We start from the raw sequence: 16,447 nt of genomic DNA on the forward strand, positions 1-16,447 counted from the left end.
CCCCCACTGACTCACCAATCTGCCTTTATCATGTCCTGGAGGGACCATTTTGATAGAAAGACTATCTGATCTTCACACCCATTTGATAGCGTTTCTCTGTTGTTACCTATCTACCAGAAACTGGGCTGAGAGCACCAACATAAAGCAATAATTCGTCAGCGGTCAGTGACAATTTCTAGTCACTACCAACCTGGATTGGATTTGAACCCATGCCTGACTCTGTATCCTCTTACCAGTGCTGAAAGCTATGTAACATTACCCCAAATATTCACACTGGTCCTTTAAAAACAGAAGAGCCAGAAGCTCAGCACTCAATGGAAGGAAAACAAATTTCAGAGCCAAGCTTCCAAAGAACTGTAATAAACATTGTGGAGGGAAAAATATTTTAAAATTATGAACAATCCTTGACAGTGTCCTTTGTAAAATGATGCTGGAGCAAGCAGGTGGGCAAAATAAAGCTGCATCAGGGGACTGAAGTAACACACCCAGCAACCATGTGATGAACAGTCCAAAGACTCGGTGACCTGGGCAGCATTACATGGGAAACCTTTTAATAAGAATGAAGTGTTCTTAGATTATTTCTCCAATATATTCTGTTTCAAAACACACTTTCCCTTCTCCTTTCTAAAGAGCTGTGAGATCCTTGGATGTGAAAGATTCTGTGCACTGGCATTAGAGTGAAATAGTATTAGACATGCATATTTTTTGTCCCAGCTAATATTTTTCTTGAATGTATACATTTAGTGCTGACAATGCAAAGTAAATTCCTCTGCCCTTTCACAAGAGAGTTAAGCTCTGTTATGTCCTTTGGACATCAACCAAGACACTCTAAACTATTATGATTTTGAGGATGCTCTCTCTCTGTCTCTTTTAAAATAAAATTAGAATAGAGAGTCACCTGCTGGAGATGGCCGTAAAATACAGAACAGCTTCCAAACCTGTGGCCAGGTGTGTGGGACTGGACAGCAATTCAAATCTCCCTCTTGCCTCCAGAGGACCCACTAGTCCACTGCTGCAGAACTGAGATGGGTGGGAAGCAAGTCTGGTTAAGCAGGAAGCAAGCAAGCAGTGTTGTTGAGGGGAGGAAGTGGTATTCACACTACAAAATAGAAGTCTTTTGTGAAAGAGCCTGATAGTCACCTGTGGCTTGTGAGTGAGCTGCAAAGTCTTAGGGTCAGAAAATGAATGAATCACAAAGGCCAATAAATGTGTTCTCAAGGAAATAAAAAATGGACCAGAATGCACAAGTGCACATCACTCATGGAAGAGAGGATGAGTTTCAAAATATTTTCTTCAAGGTAAAAGTTTGTTTAAAATCATCAGCTTAAACTAATGGAATTCAAGATTCTAGGATGAAAGTAAAATTTATCTCAAAACTAGCTGCTCCATCTATTTGTATACATTGGATAGTGAACAAGATCCTCTGATGCGACTATGGTCATATCACAGCAGATGAGGGAGAAGAAAATGGCTTTAAGTCATTGTACTCTCCTGGTCCCCAGTTGTAACTTAAAACAACCTCAGTCTGGAGCGGAGTTTGGGATTTGGTCCAGCATATCTAATTTTAACTGCATCTGTGAGTTACGTGTGTGTTTGTTATGTGCATCAACAGTGATTTATAAGATCTATTTAAAAATTCCAAGGATTGTAGGATTGCTCTAGGTTGCATTCCCCTGAGTGGTGAAATTAAATGCTAAGTAAAGCAGAATATATTGTCCTCTACAGGCAAATGCCACACAGGTGCCATTTTTGGGATACACTCTGTATGTTCATATGGGAAGTATTAACATGCTTTTATTTTTTATTACTCTTACTCGTCTTTCCCTCCCGCTTTCTTTCTTTCCATTTCACTCCCTTATTTGTGCTGACTTGGTTACCTTACACTTCCAGAAGCCTGTAGCTTTCAGTCTGCCCTGACTCAATGAATCAGAAGGTGTTGCTTTTTACAATTAGCATCTGGATGACTGTCAAGTCACAAGTAAGAGAAATGTGCTTGACTTTTAAAAGAAGCAACCCTAATAACTATGTGGCCTCCAACAGCTTCTCTGCAGCATAAAGAGAGTGGGCACCCACATCTCTGGCAGCAGAGACCATCTCTGGGTTGGCTCGCTGTACAAGATCTGGTTCAAAACCTACATCTAGGGAATCTAATCTTGCTTTCAGAATCCCAATGCCACAGAGCAAATAGTAGTGTTGAATACTTTCTGCACCAGTAGTTTCTCTTTTAAGAATTCAGATGTAGTTTTCCCCCCACTTAATTAAGGCTCAGAATGTGCCCTATGCCCCACTCCCTGAGCGTATGCAGGAATACTAACGGTAAGGGGATGCAGCTGGCTAATTAAAGGCCAGGTGCCAATGAACAATAGCATGATTTGGCTGTTTAGTTTTGCCTAATGGCATGTAGACAACATCCCTGCCCATTCCTGTAGTGCACATAAAAACTACTCTCCTCCCACCATGCTCAAAAGGACAAAACCTTGAAAAGAAAAGTAATATGTAGAGGCTATGGGTGAAATCCTGGCCCTACTGAAGCCAATGGGAACACTCTCACTGACTTCAATAGGGCCAGGATTTCATCCCATATTTTTGAAAGCTGCCCTAGTATGTCTCTGATTTTTATAATGTATAATTTTATTCCAATAGAGTAAAAGCCTTAATAACATGATTACTAAACTGCAAACATTCACATTATGGTTTAGAAAAATACACTAAATTTAAAATGACCATCAATAAAATAAATAGCATCTTGAACAGTATTTTATATGCTCATTTCCATAATACACTGCAATCTCACATTACACTCATACATACACACTTTTCTACATACACTCCAACACAGTATACTCTATGCATTCATATAAATAAATAAAAGTTAATGGGGAAAATATAGAATTATGAAAGCTACCTAAATACCTACCTGACTATTCCATTTGGTCTTTACCAAAAGATATAGTTTTCATTTCCATTCCCTCTTCCCACAGATCATTTATCAACAATAGCAGAAGCTACCTCAGGATCTGATAAAAGTGGACAGGGTGCAATTCAAAATATTTAATGGGCACAAAAGGGGTAGTATGGAAGATATAGAAGTTTTGTCTAAATAGAGTGAAATCTTCCTATAAGGAGTTTGTAGGAAGTGCATGGATTAAATACTTCACAGCAAGATGCTTACACAGAATGAATTAACTTCTTAGCACTGAAAACCACAGTAGCATTCAGAAATACCAGAAAGGCTTATAGTGAGGAAGCATTATATTTGTCTAAGTGTTATATAAACTTCCTTCAAAGGATCTTCAAAAAAGTAGTCATCTATATGCACAGTATTTTGGAATCTTTGTACAGGTATGCTATGTATGTATCATTGTTTCGATAGGCAATACTTAATCCATTAACCTGGCCAGACCATCTGTGCCACCTTAATGAAACTATTAATGAATATCAACCCTCTAAGCAGCACATTAAAGCTCATAGGTACTCACCCTGCAAACTGGGCACTGCCAGTGACTACTGCTGTCTCTAAGCCTGAACTCATCAGACAAACACTTGGAATGATACACACGAAAACACAGGTCACATATCAACACCTCTCCAGGCAAATGGCATTCAAAACAATACCAGTCATGATTTTCTGTTTCCCAGTCCTACAAAAAATACAAAATAATTTGGTATGATATTGTCATTATCTGCAGCAACTAAGAACAAAATTGATACTTCTTAAAGTCCAGCAGCAGTTAGACATTATAAACATTTAAAGAAGTGTACTGTACCTCATTTGTGTTTAAAAGCCAAGAATAAAAACCTATATACTAAAAGAACTTTATTAATGTAACACACTATAACTTAAACATAATATGAATACTAGCCTTTATTTCTTTTAATGTCTGGTTAGTAACACAAACCCAAATATGAGCTATGTCCCAAACTATACATTAAAAATCTCCACAATAAAATATTTTTTTTTATTCTAGTCTTGTATGATATAACCTATTAACCTTTTATTTCAGATACTTAATTGTTAGACTACCCAAACACACATTTGTGATTAGCACTGGACCTTAACAAATTGCAGATCAGTGTTCTCTTTTCCCTTTCCAAAGATGTGGTGTATTTTCTAACATAAATTACTAAAGTGTGGTGCCTAACAGTCTTCTACACTATTAGAAATGACAAGTTTTCAGTTCTAAAGTGTGAATTACAAAGCATAAATAAAATGATGAACCTATTAGTTAAACAAAAATTTCTGACGCGCCATACAATTCAGAAAGAAAAAAGTTTTATCTGCAGTGCTGGACATTACTAGGATTATTCCTGGAGTACTGCCTGGAAGACAAAAATGTGATTCTACTGATACACAGATTTGTTTTGATACATTTTTCTTGAAAATGTAGCCTCAACTGCCAAATTCTGACCTCTGATACATGTGTGTAATCCTCACTGACGTCAATGAGAGGAGCATGTATGTGACCGGAGCCAGAATTTAGCCCCAGGAGTCTACAACACTAAAATATAGACAGAATTTCTAGTGGTCCCCATTAAATGATTACATTTGCCAATGTTATCTGAAATGCACAGTTTCCCTATACTTAGAACAGAAAATAACTTCCAAAGCTCAGATATCACTCTGATTCCTTTCAATAGCAAACACTGCACTTTTCAATTGATTTTCATTTCTTTGAAAGAATTACTCTGATTAATTCTGACCAAATGATTTTTACCCTCATCTTGTGGAGGTGGTGCTAGTAGTGTCCATAAACTGTTGGAAAAGATGTTCTCACCACATCTAGTCCGACCAAGGCTGGTCCAGAGTCCTGAGAATCCTCACTTCATTTCTCCATGCCTGGGAACTACTGTCACTTTATTCCTTGATTGTGAGTGACCTCCTCCAACACAGCCTTTCCACTGTTGCTGAGTAGGAGATGTTTATACAGCAAGTGGTAGTTATCATTTCCTTGTCCCTGAAGAATAACTGTATTGTCTCCATGACCCAACTGAATAGAAAACACCCTTGGAACCAAACCCAGGTCTCCTACACCCGAGAACACATAGTATTAATGCCAAAATAACAGGAAAATAGTTTTATTAACCTTCATCAAATTCTCTTTGAACTCAGAACCTTGGGGATGAAAATATTAATATGTTGTCCATACCTGTAGCTCAGGATGTAATAAGAGTTTTGTCTTTTTTACTCACTGGATCTAATTTTCAAAATTTGTGGATCTCAGCTCTGATAAATTAGATTTTGCAATGATGTCTACATACAGTACACTCACTTTACCAAGCCCCTCCGAGCAAAGTATAATAGCAATACACTTCAGAGTATTTGATTTGCTACTACACTAACAAAGAGCTATCAAAATGAAACATCAATTTGGGTACATTTTCCATTTCCTATAATACTATTCCTCTTTATGTAACTTTGCAAAACTTCATCCATAGCAAGAAGACCAGCTAAAGAAGAGAGAGAATTAGCTTTTGATCAAATATTTTCCTAAATAAAAATCAAGATGACTCAAGTCCATTTGTTATGGCTACTCATGGGAAGGTACTTTACCACAGGATTAGGTAGTTCACAATTTTGTAATGATTATTGAAAGAACTAACTATTTTAGTACATTCTAGATGTGCCATTTATGTGGAAATATACTGCCAGTTGAATGCAAGGTTTTATGACCATGGTCAAATACACTTGCTGGGAAGAAAAAGGATATGGCCAAGCCAAAAATTATGTATGACCTTAAATAAAACAGCGGCAGACCGTAGCATTCACACTATAGAGTTTTAAAAACAAATCTCTCTGTACTTTTTGTCCTTTTCATAGAAGGTATTTTCAGTTAATTGAAGTACATAAGGTGCATGTATATATAAAATAAAAATCATTTTATGCACAATAGTCATTATTTTAAAAACAAATAGATAAAAGGCAAAATGTCCCTTGTGAAAAATACACTATTGGCTTCAACAGTCAAGTTACACAAATAAATTCTCCTCTAACAGCAGTGAAACCTCATTTTCTTCAGTTGTTTTGTATGGCAGTGAATGGAAGCAGATTCTGGCCCCCAACATATTTCCCTTGCAGGAAACTAGAGTTATTTAAATAAAGTCTGATGGCCAATGTTCTTGTCACAACAGGTACAAGTTCTTAAAATAGAGCCAAGAACAAACATAGCTAACTCTGCATTTACAAAGTTTACCACCAGGTGTCACCACCCACTACGAAAATGACTGATTAAAGGGCCACCATTGCAACTACACATCTTGAAGTTTAACACGTGAGTAACCACTTCCAGCTGCCACAGAGAAAACAAAATGAAACTCTAAGTACAGTGTTGGCTAAATTCAGATCTGGAATTGATAAGGATGATGATGGTGTGATAAATAAAATAACTCTAAAAATAAGATGCAGTAATCTAAACTATCCTAATGAAAGAGAAATGTAGCAGAAAATAACAGAAAATATAACAGAATTTAAGACCACATAGTGCAAAAGTTGTTCACCTTGTTTTTTGCTGTTGTCCGGGAGAAAGGCTGCATACTGTAGGCCTTTCAAAATAAAAAAACAAAACATCTTGGTATCTATACTGTAATCCATCTTATTATCAGGATATACACAGTCTAGAAGTAATTCAAACATGGTGATGGGGAAATCATATAGCCACTTCTACCATCTGTTTGCATACATTTCCTCCTATAAATTTTGCATACTACCGTATCTACTAGCATTTTCATCACATTTTAGTGTGCTACCAAAAACTGTTCCATGCACTTACACTACTTTAGGAAAAAAAACAGAAAAAAACCCAAAACATAAAAACCTAAAACCCAGCAGCATGTAACCTCTGACATCTCCAAAAATGTTAGAAGAACTAAAATGCGCACTCAGATACGAATACCAAATGGGCATGGGGAAAAACATGACTGTCACATCATATAATTTACTGTACTGGTGTCAATTCTTTGGCAAATTAGGGAAATGCCTTATTTACTGTGTATTATCAACAGTTGTATTGTCATTTTACAAATAACATTCATAGTCCTTTTGATCTGCTTATGAAATACGAAGTGATACAAATTCATGGGGGCCATTTGGAATGAACCAGGACTCCGCTGCAAGTACACAATTTGCCAATATTATTTTTTTCTTATGAGTAGCAAGGGAAACCTCCTGGGTCATTGCACTAACAGAAAAAGGGAATCCCCATCCAGCAGCTGCCCCACAGCTCAAGTTCACTAGTTCACTAGCACCCAGTGATTGGCCACAGACCCCAAGAGGGAGCTGACTTGGCAGTAAAGTTACATAGCTTAGATATAACATAACATAAGCTCATTTTATTCAGCTGTTCCTTGACTTGTAGATGCATGCATTAGCAGGATAGCAAATGTATATATTGCAGGCTGTATTTAACAGGCAAAGATTGTATTATGATATGCAGAATTGGATGGTGTGGTGTTCTGTTACTCTGTTGCATTGATATTTTATATTAAAACCAATTGAATTCTACATCATAAAAGTGACTTTGCACCGAAGTCAACAGGACCTCAGTGCGCTCAGCACCTCGAAAGGAGGCAGTTCCAGCAACATGCAGAATTTGGCACAAGGGACAACCAACCGGATTCACTTTCATGTGTTTTGTCTTACATAGGCTTTGGTGTCTTTTTTAATGCAAATATATAAATTGACACCTGAACCCTAGAAAAATAACATGGGACAAAATATGATAGGCTATCCAGAACAGCTGACATTTTAGATGTAGATGAACTCAAGGGAACAGAGTGAGTCAGCATGCCTTAGCCTTTTCTATTGAATAAAGTATATATTTGCTGTCATGATGAGAATAACTTTCAGTCTATGAAGAAATGTTCATTATAAGGCAAATGTACATGGGAGAGAAATGCCTGTTCATTACAAAAGGAGATTTACTTAGTTATAACTAAAATAGGTAATCTGTAATTTGGATAATGTGTCAGTCTGCAGTATAATTAACATACTACTAAGTAGGAGATGTGTAATATATATTGACAGGAAAATTATCAGTAACCAGGCATCACCACTGTAACTATTAGACCACTTCCATATATTAGTGAGCAAAGAGAAACAGCAGTCATAATTACAGCAAAAAGTGTATAAAACAAAACAGTGAATTAATACAAAAGGCACAGAACTAGTATTTAGTCATAATCACTCTGGTGCTAAGCTTTTATATGAAACTGTAATAAGAAAATAAATGTGTGGTTATCCCATTCTGTAGAGATTTTTGTCGAAAGGGGTCACCTCTCCATCACACAACCAGTATATTTTATTAACATTGGTAATTTCTTACCTGTTAATTTGATTTCCCCAAATCCTTTAATGTTAACTCAGACAGCGGGTACAAGTGACTCAATCAGCAAATGGAAAGGGGGGGGGGGGGGGAAGTGAAGCTCTAATGATGAAACTTCCCTAGAAAAGGACCCTGCTGGTTGATCCTGCTCTGTTACAGACTTCCCAAGCCATACACATTATTTCTACCCCCTTTGACCCAAGCACTTGGTAAAACTGAGGGGTCTTGCTGACTGTTTCCATTATGAAGAGAAATTGATGATGGAGTCAGGTATTTCTTTGATGCAATCCTGTTTATTTAAAAAGAACACACATAAGGTCTGTTTCCATAAACACGGTAGGAATCAAACAACAGGAGACAGTTTCTTTGCTTGCAGTTCCAAGCATGTTTCCAGCCATCACTCTACCCAAAAGCTCCCTCACTTGGCTTTTCCTCGAGGTCATGCTATAAGTGCTTCTCTAGCTGTCTCTGGAGATTCCTTGCTGCCTTCTTTGTGTGCTTCTATGATGTTTCTGCTGCTTTCCTCATACACACTGCTCCCTCAAACAACATCCATTCAGCCCCTACTCCACGTAGTTCAGATTCCTGACTGGCCTTGCATGTGGCCTGAGTTTTGGATGGTAGCTCCCATTGTTTAAGCTATCTATTTCGTAAAGAAGTTTAATTGCTTTTTATTAGGGCTGTCAAGCAATTAAAAAAATAATTGCGATGAATTGCGCTGTTAAACAATAATAGAATACCATTTATTTAAATATTTTTGGATGTTTTCTACATTTTCAAATATATTGATTTCAATTTCAACACAGAATACAAAGTGTACAGTGCTCACTTTATATTTATATTTTATTATAAATATTTGCACTGTAAAACAAAAGAAATAGTATTTTTCAATTCACTTACTGCAAGTACTGTAGTGCAATCTCTTTATCGTTAAAGTTGAACTTACAAATGTAGAATTATGCACAAAAAATAACTGCATTCAAAAATAAAACAATGTCAAACTTTAGAGCCTAAAATTCCACTCAGTCCTACTTCTTGTTCAGCCAGTTGCTCAGACAAACAAGTTTGTTTACATGTGCAGGAAACAATGCTGCCCGCTTCTTTTTTACACTGAAAGTGAGAACAGGCATTTGCATGGCACTGTTGTAGCCAGCATTGCAAGATATTTACGCTCCAGAGGTGCTAAAGATTCATATGTCCCTTCATGCTTCAATCACCATTCCAGGGGACATGCATCCATGCTGGTGATGGGTTCTGCTCAATAACGATCAAAAGCAGTGTAGACCAACGCATGTTCATTTTCATCATCTGAGTCAGATGCCATCAGCAGAAGGTTGATTTTCTTTTTTGGTGGTTTGGGTTCTGTAGTTTCTGCATCAGTGTGTTGCTCTTTTAAGACTTCTGAAAGCATGCTCCACACCTCGTCTCTCTCAAATTTTGGAAGGCACTTCAGATTCTTAAACATTCGGTCGAGTGTTGTAGCTATCTTTAGAAATCTCACATTAGTACCTTCTTTGCATTTTGTCAAAACTGCAGTGAAAGTGTTGTTAAAACGAACAACATGCTGGGTTATCATCCAAGACTGCTATAACATCAAATATATTGCAGAATATGGGTAAAACACAGAGCAGGAGACATACAATTCTCCCCCAAAGAGTTCAGTCACAAATTTAATTAGCGCATTATTTTTTTTATAAGCGTCATCAGCATGGGAGCATGTCCTTCGGAATGGTGGCCAAAGCATGAAGGGGCATACAAATGTTTAGCATATCTGGCATGTAAATACCTTGCAATGCCAGCTATAAAATTGCCATGCAAACGCCTGTTCTCACTTTCAGGTGACATTGTAAATAAGAAGCAGGCAGCATTATCTCCCATAAATGTAAATAAACTTGTTTGTTTTACGGATTAGCTGAAAAGAAGTAGGACTGAGTGGACTTGTAGGCTCTAATGTTTTACATTGTTTTGTTTTTGAGTGCAGTTATGTAACAAAAAAATATATACACGTGTAAGTTATACTTTCATGATAAAGAGATTGTACTACAGTGCTTGTATGAGGTGAATTGAAAAATACTATTTCTTTTATCATTTTTACAGTGCAAATATTTGTAATAAAAATCATATAAACTGAGCACTGTACACTTTTTATTCTGTGTTGTAACTGAAATTGATATATTTGAAAATGTAGAAAAACATCCAAAATATTTAATAAATTTCAATTGGTATTCTATTTTTTAACAAAAAGAAAAGGAGTACTTGTGGCACCTTAGAGACTAACCAATTTATTTGAGCATAAGCTTTTGTGAGCTACAGCTCACTTCATCGGATGCATAAAAGTGGAAAATGCTGTGAGTGAGCTGTAGCTCACGAAAGCTTATGCTCAAATAAATTGGTTAGTCTCTAAGGTGCCACAAGTACTCCTTTTCTTTTTGCGAATACAGACTAACACGGCTGTTACTCTGAAACCTGTTTTTTTTTTAACAGTGCAATTAAAACTGTGATTAATTGTGATTAATTTCTTGAGTTAATTGCAAATAATCGACAGCCCTCCTTTTTATATTTATCCTGAATCAAGGGTAGCCGTTACACCCACCAGCTTCAGTGAGGTTTTACCAGCCTCTAGGATAATACTATATTAAGATACATCACTCTCAGAAAAGTATGGAGTCACAGCTCCACAAACATAGTAAAAACAGAGTAAGGTGTCTGGACTGGCACAGAGGAAAAGGAAGAAACCAAGATGCCCATTTTTAAAACTAGTACATAAATGGCAGAGCCATGTAACAGTCATTAATGTCAACCAAAGTCACCTGGTTAGACCCTTAGGCACCAGTTTGAAAAATCTATTCTCAAATCAGCAAGTAACTATTATTTCCCAAAGTCCCTCAAACCAGCACAGACAACCCATGGGACATGAGAACTCCAACAGCAGCCTCCAACTCCAGGACAGACAGAGGGGGTACCAATTTTCAAGAAGAAATGAGACACTAACAAATTACAACATGCAGGATTGACCTACTAAAAGCAGAGTTTCCAAAGCTAAGAAAAGCAGTAAAGATGCTCAGGGAGATGTCTTACACAGTTTTACAGAGGAAACACCTCCTCTCTCAGCTGAAGGGGTAGAGACGGATGTTCTAGAAGATTCATGGGAGAAGAAAGAACTTCCCAGCAGTATGTGCTTCCTTCACACAGTCTCAAGCCCAACACGGCACTGAAACTTTAGAGACTGTTGTGACTGTGTGCAGGCACTTTCTTTCCTATGTTGTGGCAATGGACACAATAAGGAAATGAAGCACTCTTGAATCAAATGGAAAGGGGAAATAATCTGGAAAGGAAATGGAGAATAGCTTTTCTCTTTACTGTACTGTATCATGATGACATGCCAGGTAGGGATCCCTGCACAGGAAGGCTCAATGTTCCCCCACTTTACTGGAAGAATGGATGGCCACTGGAAAGGCAGTTTTAATGTTGAAGGCTTTCCTTGAGAACTCTCTCATGGGTTCAGAAGGAGCACTTGTGTATGTGGTTAGCTCCATGCTAAGGTCCTGCATGCCTAAAAGGGAATGGGTCTTGGCTTTAGTGTATCAGCAATTCTAAAATATCTCACCCATCAGGTAGGAATTCACAGAGTTCTACTGTGCTTCTTAAGGCCAAAATGGCTGATGCTTGGATATTCTGGGAGCTGGTGTTCAAGCCTTTAACCAGCCCATCCTCAAAGGCATGTAAGTCAGGAATGTCACATCTAAAAGGATTTAACTTCCTGTCCCGACACAAGTCCATGAAAATGCTCCGGGTTCAGCATTTGCAACAGCATGGAAATCACCTGCTTGGAAAATCTCTTTCTCTTCAGATACACTAGATTTATGTGACTGCGATCCCTCTAGTAAATTGAGCCACAAGGTCTTACATGATGGAAAGACAGAGAGTGATCTAGAGAGAGATTCAACAGCTCCAGAAGCCCAGACTTCTGGGCTACTTCAGAGCTATTAGGTTGACTCTTGGCCTGAACTTCATAGTTTTTTGAAAGGCTTTGCCAATCAGGGGAAGGAGGTGAAAGATACATGCTAAGCTGAGGTTCCAAGAGTGGGTGAGAGTATCCACACTTCAAGTTACCAACTCACCAAATATGAAGAACATCTCTACTTTACCATTTAACTGGGAGGCCATCTGGAAAGATTCCACCTCAAATTGGCTGCTGCAGATACCATTTCCGTGACTAGATCGGCTTCAGATCAGCCAGTCCCACCCAAGACTTCAGATTCCAGAGAACAGAGATGGCTTAGAGAAACAGGAAATTCCTTTCAACCTACCAGATAGCAGCCATGTGACACATTGTACCCTAACAGGGCCATCCCCAGAAAAGATCCTATCCCGCGTGGCCACCATCCAGTCAGACCAATGCTAAGAAGCCAAAAAAAGAATAAGAACATGACTACAGCAATAGTTCTAGACATGTCAATGAGGTAGCGAGGCACATGCAACTGAAAGCACACCCACGCTGCAACCAAGGTTGCCTGGATCAAAGAGCTGGCTTATGCTTTCACTTTCTCTATTTAAGCTCCAAAAGGAACATTGTACTTAGCTGAGAACTAAACTTGGCCCCAGAGTGGAGGGAGGTCTAGTTACAATCTAGCATCAGGAAAGAGAGTCTAAAGAAGACTACATCCTGCTGAACAACAGGCTCAATCCCATTCTGCCCCTTTCTGCAGAAAGCAGTAACCAGAATTACTTGCACATTAGTGGAGGTACAAGCTTCTATAACCAGTCCAACAGGAAGGCTTGAACTGCCAGTGCTGGCCCACTGTGAAAACTTGAAGCACTTCCTATAGGCTTGGCAAGTAGGATGGTCTCTGCTTCATCCAAAACCATTTAAAACAGGTCACAACTAGAGTCTTCTTTTCTCAGAAATTGATCCCTGCAAGCGTGACATGGCAAGAAATCATACTACCTTAATCTCATGCATTTGGCCTAATGATCAATCTTTTTGGGGTTTCCTCAGACTCTCAGAATTGCCTTGAAAATCTCAGGGCTTCTGACAATGCTACAGCAATTGGTCATAGCAGCTGTGAAAGTGATGGTAAAGAAAGCAGCGGGAGATTACATAAATTGATTTTGTCCTGGCTTACTTGATACTGAAAGTTATCTGAAGTCACTTTGAATAAGTAACTTTATTTTCCAGACACAAATATATGATTTCAATAATTATTTCAAATGTCAGAAAAGCCCAGAAGTGAGTCAGCAAGTCTAGATGCATTTGTACATGAGGAAAATCTCATGGTTTTCAGTTTCCTATTATATGCTTGAAACACTGCAGCTTCTGAGCTGCCTCTCCCCAAAAAGCACTCTCCACTAAACTAACACACACTGACAAGAAGGAAAAGGTGTTAGGGTAAATGGTCTGGAGTTGTGGAGGGAGGGCTGAAAAGGACAAAATTATTTCTTCCCATGTTACTCTTGCAGGTCTCAATTTCTGAGAAAAGGGGACCAGAATAAACCGGTTTAGCCAGCCAAGAGAGCTGTCTCCATCTGCTGGAGGCAGCAATTAATTGAGCACAATCAGCCAGCCAGTCCCCTTTATGAAAAAGAGTGACATTTCAAGAACATTGCCTTCTTCCTGCCTCCACTGTCTGTGCAGCAGTGAAATGGCACAAAGCACTATAATCCGTTGTGGGGCCTCTCCTATTTACACCACCGGAGAATCTGGCCACTACACGACAACTTCAAACCACTCTAGTGGTGTCAACTGAGCTGCGGTTGCTAGGCAAGTGCACAAACCAGACCTTCTCCAATAACACATCTCCATTTTAAAGTAAGACTAGTACTGTGTGGCTTTATGAATAAATGTAAATTTGTTTTTTAATAGAGAATCCCGCTCTATGGGCCAATTTAGTCTTAAAATTCTTTAACCCTGTAGAAAAGAGTTTACATTTAAAACATTAAGAATAACCTCTAGGAAAACCATTTTTAAAATTCACAAAATGTGTATGGCGTTTATGAACTGCTTTAAATCTTCAGTAAAAGGAGTGTGGCTTTTTAATAAGCATGGCACATCATCTTTAAGAACCTTATCTAGAATCACCGAGCAAAATGTATTTCTGGTGTAATTCCACTGACTTCAATGTAATACATCAGGGATGATCCAGACCACTATTTTTTCAGGATACAAATGAACTAAATATACTGCCTAACTAAATTAACATTTGATTGTTAATTCTTTTTGGCCAAGAATTGTGTTTCCATGTTGTGTTATCCACTGACAGTAACCAAATCACTGGAACTACTATCATTAAGGATTTAGACTAATGTCAAAATGTTTCCTAAATCAACAAAAGTAAGAACACTCCGTCTTGTTAATAACAAATAATGTGCTTACTTTGCATTTATATAGCACTTTTCATTTGGGGACTTCAGAGCATTTTAACTAAATAATCCTCAACACCACTGTGATGTAGGAAATTATTATTATATGTATATTATGTGTTACTACTATTATTAACACTGCATGTTTTGGCTAGGACTGAGAAGAGCACATAATATTACTTACCAGGCACTTGTGTTAAGAACAGAAATAATGTTTTAGTGGTGAACTGTAAACTACTATTACCTGAGTTCAGAGTTCCACATTTCTTCTGCAAAAGGTGATGACAACAATAGTGCCCAAAACAAGGCAAGGTGCTACACTGAGTTAGGCATTAGTGCCATCAACTGTAGCAGTGGAAATGCAGAATTCTGAACTAAGATCCTGGCAAATGAGTAAATGAGGAAATTATTATCAACCATTTTGTTTACAACTGTATTTATGTGTAATATGAGGATGCATTTTGAAAAAGCTGCTATGTTAGATCCATACCATTTGTGTGGATGCCCAGCAAACACGCAAAATGGGTAACATACCAAACAATACAAGTGCAATTACCCCTTTCACATAACTAATTTGTTGTAAGTACCAACTTTCAGAAATGTTGTCCACTGAGTCATGCTTTGTTATTGATTTAAGTTCTTAAATAAATGTATATATATGTGAGAGAGAACATTTTTCATTGATGTTTAAATCTGAATTTCCTTGTTCTTGTCAGTTTTTCAGAACACTATTGTCATTTTAATAAAAGTTCTTTTTACTTCTTTTTTTAAACATTACCACAAAAAGGTCACCTCTGAAGCAAGAGCCTCGTCATAACCACAACCCCTCCATGCATCTTGGCAGCTCTATTTCAGGTCTTTGCACAGTGTTTCTAATTGCACTGAAGTTTCCTTAAAGTGTTATATTAACACAGTTTCATAAAACTTCAGAGAGTACCCTTAAAGCTGTGAACCACTGATCTATGATAGAACCGTCAAGTACTGTATGACAGAATATTTAATCCTTTCACAGAATAACCCAATCATTGACATAATGTTATTAAGAAGAGCTTTACCAGAGTTTGTTATGTCAGTCTACTCGATAGAACAATTAGATTGATACAGATAAGCAAACTAATACTGCAGGTTATCAAACAAAACCTTTTGTCCATGCATAGTAGCTGTTACGTAATCTGTATGATTTGCTTTCTTATTATTACTACTATTAATAACTTAAAAAGTGATCAGTCCACATTATGCACTAAGGCTAACATGCTCTAACTTGGTTGTTCAGGTTAGGCACATCTATCCATGGTTAGGCACCTATATAAGAGGGAGGTGTGGATGCTTAGCATCTCTGAAGCTCAGATCATTTATTTGTGTTTTCATATAGATTTAGGTGCCTAAATTCAGGCCTAAAGTTTGTAAAACAGAATGGCTAAAATGACATATAAAGTAATTTTTTATATCTGGGAGTGAGTTTTCTTTGTTAACCCCTTGAAACTATTTTTCTTTACTGACTGTGTGTGTGATGCATAGTCAGTGGAAGTCTTTCCATTGACTTCAACAAGTTTTCTGTAAGTTTCTAAGGATATGTCCACACTGCAAAAAAAAAGCCTGTGGCACCAAGTCTCAGAGCCCGGGTTAGCTGATTTACGCTTGCAGGGGTTGGGCTGTGCAGATAAAATTGCAGTGTAGATGTTTGGGCTCTGTCTGGAGTCTGGGCTCTGAGACTCCGCGAGGGGGAAGGGTCTCAGAGCCCGAGGTCCAGACCAAGCCCTAACGTCTAC

At 37.9% G+C, this 16,447-nt stretch overlaps 1 protein-coding gene across 7 annotated transcripts in view; it reads right to left on the reverse strand.

The window, feature by feature from the left end:
- The window catches only part of ZMYND11 (zinc finger MYND-type containing 11), a 161,242-nt gene that overhangs the window by 35,865 nt on the left and 108,930 nt on the right, over positions 1-16,447 (reverse strand). For 5 of the 7 annotated variants that reach the window (XM_077808346.1, XM_077808341.1, XM_077808342.1 and 2 more), the window contains exons 4-5: positions 6,496-6,540; positions 3,480-3,641 (exon numbers count right to left, since the gene is read on the reverse strand). In XM_077808346.1, the coding sequence (XP_077664472.1) occupies positions 3,480-3,641; positions 6,496-6,540 (207 nt within the window). The remainder of the gene's footprint in view (positions 1-3,479; positions 3,642-6,495; positions 6,541-16,447) is intronic. The other 2 variants (XM_077808348.1, XM_077808347.1) reach the window with 1 other exon arrangement.

Source organism: Eretmochelys imbricata, chromosome 2 (assembly GCF_965152235.1).
Source record: "Eretmochelys imbricata isolate rEreImb1 chromosome 2, rEreImb1.hap1, whole genome shotgun sequence".
Taxonomy (NCBI): Eukaryota; Metazoa; Chordata; order Testudines; family Cheloniidae; genus Eretmochelys; species Eretmochelys imbricata.